General features: G+C 46.5%; 1 protein-coding gene across 1 annotated transcript; it reads right to left on the bottom strand.

Moving 5' to 3' along the window:
• Positions 1-2261: 2261 nt before the first annotated feature.
• Positions 2262-6674, bottom strand: LOC147639965 (cellulose synthase-like protein D3). Its single transcript, XM_086775687.1, has 3 exons — positions 5455-6674; positions 4507-5311; positions 2262-4398 (listed from the first exon to the last, which is right to left on the bottom strand). The coding sequence occupies exons 1-3, from the start codon at positions 6450-6452 to the stop codon at positions 2644-2646; spliced, it is 3558 nt and encodes a 1185-aa protein (XP_086631813.1). The 5' UTR covers positions 6453-6674; the 3' UTR covers positions 2262-2643.
• Between the last annotated feature and the right edge of the window lie 2677 nt (positions 6675-9351).

The following is a 9351-nucleotide window of genomic DNA, read 5'->3' as shown; positions in this document are numbered from 1 at the left end:
TGGTTACCCAAAGATTAACTAGGCATCATCAAGAAATAATTTATCTCATAAAGGATAATCACGACGTGAAAATCAAAAGAAAGTCATGCTTGAAAAACCCAAGATAGTCACGCCAAACTTTTTTTGAATTTTACCAATGGAGTTCCATGGCTTGTTTATAGTGGTTGGTTATCTTAGGAGCCCAAAACATGAAGTATTTTTAGTGTTCAATGGTCGTGAAAAACCTTGGTTTTTCAGGCTCAGCTTTTTCTAAATTTTTGCATCAAAATCACTTCTTGTGAGTCTGGGTGGTCAATTTAGTTCATGTGGACAACATAATATTTTGGCATGAATTTCTTAGAAATTCACGACACGATTTTTGGGGTGTTTTTCACTCGTAAAAAACTCATATTTTCACAATCGTGAAACTAGGTTTTTTATGTTGGAATATTTTTTGAATAAGAGGATAAGATTTTTAGGATAAGAATTTTCTACTTTTAGAGAAGCAACTTGGTAATTTACGACGTGAGTTTTGGGACTTTTTGTCGGTGTGAAAATCTCTGATCTTTAAGGCATGAAAAACCAAAAAATCACTAAGATTTTTTATTTTGATGGTCTAAATTTTCTTGCTCGAATTGTGCAATTTGGGCATTCCCAATATGGCTAAGATAATCAAGCTTTTGGAATAACTTAAACATTCATCTTTGGTGCCATGCCACATTTGGACACAACATGTCCAATGTTGCGTTAACCATATGCCCTCAGGGATCCTAATGACCTCAATGCCAAGAAATTATCTCAGCTCACTTAAATCCTTCATGTCAATTCTTGAGGAGACCCTTTACATTCTGAACTTCCTCTTCATAGCATCTACCATATGACAGTCAATGGTGATAAGATATTGTTCTATCTTATCATGCCATGCTCTCGGTGCCTGTTTCAAGATATATAAGACTTTATGTAGCCTGCACACATAGTTGACTCAAATCCTCATAACCAAGTAGATGGTCCAAATATACTTCTTGAAATTCACCATGTAAGAACGCATTCTTTACATCCATCTGATGCAAAACCCATCATTTTGATGTAGCCGGGCTATAATAACAACTCTCACGATTTGCCATCTTGGCAACGAGGCTAAACATCTCCTCATAATCAATGTTGTAGGTTTGTTCATAATCTTGTTGGACTAATCTTGCCTTGTATCTACTAGGGTGGTTGCAAGATCAAGGTGCCCAGTTTTGTCCAGTCAAGCATCCTGTAAACAGTAAAAAAGCAGGCATTTGTTTACCTTTAGTGGCTAATCTCTCCTAGATAACAAAGGACTTTCCTTCACTTTCTTTTGTTGGAACATCACATGCAAAGTTGGGAATATAATTGCATAATCTGATTTTGAAGCCAAAAATTTACAATAGAACTCAATTACCTCCATTTAAATGCCTCAAATCGGGCTGTTAAACGCTAAGCTTGCTTGCTTAGCCTGCACCATGGAAATGACCACTGCAAAACTAGATCTGACCCTACGATAAGAGCAGCTATTGAGTCTGCAGAATAGAAAAAAGCCATCGCCACAACTGAAAAGAAATGCCATCGCCTGCCGCGTTGTTGAGTCTTCATAACAGAAAAATGCTATCAACACAACTAAAAAAATGCCATCGCCTACTGCACTCAACCTGCAGTATAGCTACGTAACAAAAGCACAAGCGATTGTAAGGACTATAGTCATCAAGTGACATTTATAGTACACCTTCTCACTCAGATGAGAGGCCCTTTATTTAACCCAAATATGGATGGTTGTGTGAGGTGCTACAAGAGGCAGCAAGGTCATCTCAATTGCTAAAGAAGTTTTGTTAAGCTTTTGTGAATCTTTTGCAAAAATTAAGAAAGTCAAGAAAATGTGCACATAAATTAAGAAATGTTTCATTTGCCCTTGATACACATGCCCATCACACCTCTACACTACACATTAGTAAGTTCCTTGAACAACTTGTTGCTCATTTTGACAATGAAATCATTAGTTGTCTCTCTTTAATTCTTAACTTTATTATACTCTCTTTCCTATTCAATACCACCTACCGGTACTTCTCTTTTATATTTTGACTAGGACCCTATCCTTGTAATGACCACTTTTAACGACTCTCTTCTATAATGACCACTTTTAACGACTCTCAATAAGCGCGCTCTCTCTTTTAACTAACCACTCTCATAACACACAAGAAATTCCTTTAGGAAGAGTGTTTGCATACTAGTATCATTCAAGTCACTGGTGATTACGATCTGAATTATATAAACTGCAAGTTGAAATTGATACAAATAAGGCAAAGAGCAAGCAATCTTGCTGGGTACAAAGAATACAGTAAAGGAAGGTTTGCTGCACTAGCATCACAGCAGCTGCTGCTACCCTACCACCAACATTTGCTGCTAGCGAGTTCTACCATTGTCTGCTACTACAAACCAACATTTGCTGCTAGCTAGTTCTACCATTTTCTGATACTACAGGCTGCTAGGTAGTTCTACCATTTTCTGTCACTACCGCCAACATTGGCTGCTAGGTAGTTCTACCATTTTCTGCTATTACCAACAGCACTTAAGCAAGCAATAGAACTACTATCAACATTGGGCATAACGTTCAAAAAAGTGATTGTCGCTATTGCCAGCAGTAATTCAAGGGAACTGGAAGGGTTGGATCTGCAAGCCCCCACCGGAGGTCGAGGGGGAGGAGATGGAGACCCACATGAGCGAGATGATTATGGCAAGTAAGCCCGACCACACGAACACAATGGTGGGCGTCCGTCGCTTGCGGCCCATGAGGCCCTTGGAGAAGGGATAGAGATGGGCAAGCACCCACACGCTGAAGAAGATGCCTCCCAGCAGCTTGCTCCAGTCAGGGTAACGGCTGTAGACTGTGCGCCCAATGGCGATGGCAATAGCGATGGTGTTGGTCATGATGATAGTGAGAGGAGGAATCATAAGTGCAGACCATCGAACGACATAGAGCTCTGCAAACTCGTCGGCGGCATCATCAGGTGTAGCCGCCTTCGCCGTGAGTGTGAAATTGATGTCGACGCCGGCGATGACCTTGAGGAGGCCCTGCATGACGGCGGCCAGGTGGGCAGACGTGCCGCCTGTAAGCCAGAACTGCTCGTTTCGCCACCAGTCGTGGAGGGTGATGCCGGACCACTTGATCTCCAGCAGGGCCAGCAGGCACATGGAGACGGTGATGGCCAGCAGGAAGATCAGAAAGGTGAGCCCCAGGCTCTGTACAATGAATTGGTTGCTCACTAGCGAGAGCGCCGGAAGGAAGCAGTAGACAATAAGGAATATGCTGGTGAAGGGGTACAGACCCACGTTGAGATAGGCCACTCTCTGCAGCGGCTTCAGGCGGCGGGAGCCGAAGAGAGCGTTGTTGCGCGAGAAGAAGATTTCGACGGAGCCGGTAGCCCAGCGAAGCACCTGGTGCAGGCGGTCGGTGAGGTTGATGGGTGCTGTCCCCCGGAAGGCGTCGCGCTTGGTGACACAGTAGACAGAGCGCCAGCCCCTGTCGTGCATCCGGTAGCCGGTGACGACGTCCTCTGTGACGGAGCCGTAGATCCACCCCACGCTCAGCCCCCACTCCGTTTTCTCCTCGTACCAGCAAGAGATGACGTTGATAGCCTCCGCTACTGTGCCTGCGTCGAGAGGCTCGCGGGGCGCCGTAAGCAAGCCCGACGGACGGCCGTTGACGTTGCCGGCGTAGTCCGCCAGCGGGCGAGCCTCGAGCTCCGCCACAGGGATTGATGCCGCAAGAGTGGTAGAGCTGCCGAACTTGCGTGGCAGCAGCTGAGCCTCCAAGTCCTCGTTCTCTCCCTCCACCTCAGCCAAAGAGACGTCGCCGCGTCGCCGCAACCACCGTTTGCACTCCACCTTCGTTTTACGCCGCCCGCAGCAACCGCCGTTCTCCGTCGTCCGGGGCGGGTCGAAGCCGTAGAGCGCCACTCGCCGGAATACGCAGCCGGTACCTACGTACATCGGACCCTGTACGCCGTCCAGCGCCCGCATGTTGACATCAAAGAAGACGGTATTGTGATTGGCGTAACGGTCATTTGGGTCTACGCCCTCGAAGCGCTGCGGGAACTGTACGTAGCAGATGCGGTCCCCCCCTCTGTCCATCATGAAGCACATGCCCTCCCTCAACGCCAGAGAGTTATAGACATAGTGGTCACAGTCGAGGTTAAGAATGAAGGGCCCGTTCGACATGATGGCACTAGTGCGCACCAAGGCGTTCATAGCGCCCGCCTTCTTGTTGTGGTCGTAGCCCGGTCGCTTCTCGCGGGAAACGTAGACCAGCATTGGCAGCCGTATATCTACGCCCGTCGTATCCAGAAGGATGTCTTCTGCGTTGCCGAACAGGGGCTCGCTTGTAGGCGGGGTGAGCATGACCTGCACAAACGGACGGAAATCAGGAGACAGGCACTGTCCAACATAATTTTTTGACAAATTATAGCTTACTGCCGTGGGTTTTATTGCCCAGTTACCGCCTTTTCTTACCTGAATCACACCGGCATGATCTCCCCTGCTGTGATCCTTCGCTGCTGTCGCCCATGTTCCCGGCCAGTGTGTTCCGTCTGCCATCCAAGTTGCCTTTTCAATCTTCACCTGCCCCGTTGGATCAGCCCCCATCTCGACCTGCGCCCTCTTCGCTCGGATCTCTTCATGGGCATTGTAAGCATCCGACCTTCTCCTGATCGATTCCGGCAGCCCATTGATCCTGACCTTGAATTCATCATACTCCCTCTTCACCCTCCTCCTGTCCCTCACAAAATCGGTCCTCACCTTGTTCTTTGTAGGATCCCCTTTTGTCTGGAAGTAGCTCTCAGGATTGCGCGGCTCAATGTTGTGCTTCCGGCAGAACGGCACCCAAATTCTTGCAAAGCTGGCCGCTTCCGCCAGGGCTTCGAAACTCAGCAGCGCACCACCGTCGTCGGATAAGTAGCAAGCAAGCTTTTCCACGGGATATTGCACTGCTAATATGGAGAGAACGGTGTTGGCAGTGACAAGCGGGGGCTCTTTCTCCGGGTCTGCCGTTGAAACGAAGACGTCCATGCCGGGCAGGTCCGACCTTCCTTTGGGGTTCAACGGAGTTGGACACTCGAATTTCTCCGATAGGACGGTAAGGTCGGTGGTGCGATTGACAGGGGCCAGCTTCGGCAGCTGGTCGAGAACCCAAGAGAAAGCGAACCAAATCTCGCAGACGATGGACATTCCCCAAAGCCACATCGCTTCTTTATTTGGGTGTCGGATGCGCCAAGTGAGGAAAAGGCAGAGGGCAGCCAGGCGGAAGAACACCAGCATCCTGCAAATTCAAAGAACTCCGTCAGTCAATGCATAATTCCCGTCGAAAGTAAAGCTTGCGCGAAAGCGCAAGGTTTTCCCAACTCATTGTAAGGGGCGACGCAAGCTTCGACCGAAATTAACAAGCAACGACAAAGCCTTCACCTGTATGGACTCAAAATTCCAGCAGAGACGGCCTTCTTTCGGGAGAGAGGGCGGCGGCGCCCTTTGTCGAAGTCGGGCGGAGCGTTTCCGCCTCCAAGATAAGCCCCATCTTTTGGCCAGACGGCGTTGCCGTAGCCATAGGTGCCTTTAGTCTCGAATAGCCAGCGGGCGTGGTCGAACTCCGACATGTGCTTGCCCATGAGCAACGGCGGGTTATTGCCCTTGAATGATTTGAGCAATGACAGGCGCCGCTCGAAGGCCTGCTCTTTGGAGAGCGGCGGCATCTGAAACTGGTCCGACTCCTCCTCCTCGTCGTCTTCGTCGCCATGGCGATGGCCGAGCTGCTGTTGCTCCGGATCAACAGCCTTGTAAGAATGCTTGCAGCCCACGCAGACCGACCCGGCTTCCAGAGCTTCCATGTAGCAATCCCTGCAGATTGCGTACCCGCACTCGCAGGGCGCCACATCTTCTCCTCTCTCATTGCACATGACCTTGCCGTCGCAGCCCGGGATCTCACAGACAGATGGGCCTTTGGAGCACGCAGTAGCCGGATTGTCCGACTCACTCTCCAGCATCTTTTCCATTACGTGGCCTCGAGTCATGCTTTGGAAGCCTCCGGTAAAAATGGTGTTGGAGACAAACTCCTGGCGGCATTTGATCGGCAGGACGGGTGTGGAGGAGGCGCCATCTCCACGGAGCTGCTGCTGCTGTTGCTGCTGGACAGAGGGAGTGCAGGACATGGGGCGATTGTCGGGTGTAGGAGGGATATGGACTGTGTAATTGAGCTGCGAGGTGACTTCTTCTCCTTGCTCGTTGTCGTCCTGCGAGACGGGGAGGTAGCGGCCACTGGAGGTACGGCGGCCATTGGCGCTACACACAGGAGAGGAGAGGGCGGGTTGTTGGCGAGGGCTGGGCTGGCCTCGAGGGCTGGCGATGCTGGCAAAGGAACGCCCACCACCACCTGCAATGGATAGGGACGAAGCGGGAGACGAAACCATTGTCTGTGTTATGTGGCGAAGCTTATTGCAGGGGAGTTGAAGGGGGTGTCAAGGAAGTAATTGTAAAGGAAATCGAGCTAAGCGGCTGCTACTTCTGCGTTTTGATGACATGAGAGCAGAGAACTGACGACTGTGCTGAATTAATCGCTAACAGCAAACGCAGAAATGGCAAGAAGCGCAAGTGTAGAAGCGTTGTGTGGAAGGAGGAGCAGTGAAGAGGGGGTAGTTTTCATAAGGGGTTGTTTTTTTTTTAGGAATTTCAAATATGAACGTTTCGAACGGTTTTCTCATCTCTACCGTCGATCCCCATCGCACGCCTCACATCTCTACACGTAGGCCTCATGCTATCCCTTTCCCTCAACGGCTGTTTCCACAGTTTGCGTCCAAAACAAGCCAAAGAAAAAAAAACAAAACATAATTTTGATTGCTACAGTTTTTTGCCGTTTGAGGCACAAGTTTACGTTCCTAGAGACTAGCATTGAGCATTCCTAGCAGACTAGCATGGCTCTTTAGGGGGGGCTTCACAACCATCCGCCCAAAAATGCAAGGAAGGGGCACTATTCTACTTGGACCAATCCGTGTACGGCGCTTTACACATCAAGGACGCATTACTCAAAAAAATTGGCAGCGTGTAGAGGCCGGAAGGAAAGTTGTCCGTGAATTCCCACCCTTCACCTTTACCACTCAGCATGTGATAGGGCCCTCCTGATTTTACTTTATACTCTGTCCGTCCGCCTGTGTGAATTGACATCCCTTTTTCCGAGCACCCCTTGGATTTCTTGGGTGGATGGTTGTGAAACCCCCTTATTGGGACTCGAGACCAAAACGATCTATGTACATGAATAGATCTAGAATCTAGATTCTAGGTATGGCACCTTAGGAGGGCCCGTTCACATGTGTCTGGGAAGAAACATCTACGTGGTCCACAATCATGAATAGATCTAGAATCTAGATTCTAGGTATGGCACCTTAGGAGGGCCCGTTCACATGTGTCTGGGAAGAAACATCTACGTGGCCCACAATCATTGTCCCCCTCTTGAATGGAGTGTGTGGTGTGAGCAAAGAACAAAGCTATGGCTATGGTGGAAGCCATACTTATTAGCATCAACAACCATAGGGACTTAACTTAGCAGCTTCTGCATATGCAAAAGGGGCAGCTCACTATTGAGCTCAGCAATCAACAACAACACCTGAGCTCTAACTTGACGGTTGTTTGTGCATCATACGAAATTAACAAATCGAGCAATCCATAGCAAAAGTAGTATCTCAACCCAGCTCCACCACCAAGGCCTCTACCAAAGTTGTGTGATCCCAGCCCCCTACAGGTAACACACATCTCAAGCAGCGTGAGCAGATCACTAGTAGCGGCCCTAACAAATGCAAGCGATTTGGATTTGGGTGCTTTCACACATGAACTAATAACAACTAGTCTTAAAACATCACTTAAATTCATTGATAGGTATATGCTCTCTCATCATTTGTAGAACCACTCATATTAAAACCATACGGAACCTGTAGTCTTTCTTTGGAATGATATTTTGAAGATTATTTACCTCCCCACAAATCACTTTATAGGATGCTGCTTTACTTTCTTATCCAGGAAGATAAAACTCTTCAATTTCATCTCCTTTGGTTGGAGCAGCATTTCTTAGATGGCGTCTAGCTTTCTCTTGCAGAGCTCTTTCAAGGTGCACAAGAAAGTTTTGTGGCCACTCGGATTCCTCTTGAAAGAGTGACTTGTTGCCTTTTTTAGTTGGAGGCTTCTATTGTTAAAAAGTTAATACACAAGAATATAATATTAAGTGGCTAGTTTTGTGGCCACTCTGATTTCTCTTGAAAGAGTGACTTGTTGCCTTTTTTAGTTGGAGGCTTCTACTGTTAAAAAGTTAATACACTTCTATTGTTAAAAAGTTAATACACAAGAATATAATATTAAGTGGCTAGTTTCTTAAAACATGACACCAGTACTAACATACCATCACATTTAAATCTTTAATATAAACAAAAGAATATAGGATAAGAAAAAATCTTTTAAAATTGCATGAGAGCTAGACTGGGAATACTATGTGCATGTACGTCATCCCAAGTGGCGCAGTTTAGTTTTTATCATGACCTTTTTGCATCTTTATATTAACGTTATAGCTGTAAGCCACATTTAAGACAATAAAATAATTCATTTACATAAAGAAGATAAAAAATGTAGAACTAAAAACTTTACTTACTTCTGTAGCCTCAAAGACATTTCATCAAAGATAGCTCTTTTGAAATGACACATGATAACTTATAAGACATAAACTAGCAGTGCCTAATCCTTCACTTCTTGAACTGCTTGCCATGGATTAAGCTTCATGTCTTCCACAAGGTATTCAATTGATGTATCTGCCTTCTTACCCATGACTTTTAGCCAAGCCACTAGAGTCATTTAACCTTTTAGAGGTCTTCTACTCTTTCAAAGATTTATTCTCTCACATTGAAAAGATTCTATTTTGTCCTATACAAGGCAAGCAAGCTAAAATCAAGGATCATACTTACTGAGTCCATGTGAGAGCTCCTCTTTCTTCACAAAAATCCCAACCTCCAAAAGACATTGTCTTCTTAATATGCCATTGACCTTTTAGTGTCGTGCCACATATTCCTCAAACTCATGGTGAAAAACCCTGATTTTCTCAACCTGAGATGACATCTTTACACGTTTGTCATTGTCGTTATTATGATCCTATACAAGAAGGTTTACCTCTTTAACTATGAGAGCAGCATAGATTTTATAGTTTATAATACTACAGTAAGGACTATTTAGATTTCCTTTAATATATCTCTCCTAGCTTCAATAGTGTGAACCCCTAATGACATAATAGTTATAATTCTGACATTCTGCCATTTTCAAGCTATTTTTTTGGAC

This window comes from Cibotium barometz, chromosome 3, assembly GCF_041138505.1.
Source record: "Cibotium barometz isolate CiBa-2024 chromosome 3, ASM4113850v1, whole genome shotgun sequence".
Taxonomy (NCBI): Eukaryota; Viridiplantae; Streptophyta; class Polypodiopsida; order Cyatheales; family Cibotiaceae; genus Cibotium; species Cibotium barometz.
This window is presented reverse-complemented; position numbering and strand designations above follow the sequence as displayed.

Bases quoted from the DNA above. Each gene is read 5' to 3' on its own strand.
- LOC147639965 (XM_086775687.1), bottom strand. From the start codon at position 6,452: ATGGTTTCGTCTCCCGCTTCGTCCCTATCCATTGCAGGTGGTGGTGGG. The intron at 5,312-5,454 runs GTGAAGGCTTTG...TTGAATTTGCAG, and splicing joins GGAATTTTGAGTCCATACAG to GATGCTGGTGTTCTTCCGCC. The intron at 4,399-4,506 runs GTAAGAAAAGGC...CCGTTTGTGCAG, and splicing joins ATCATGCCGGTGTGATTCAG to GTCATGCTCACCCCGCCTAC.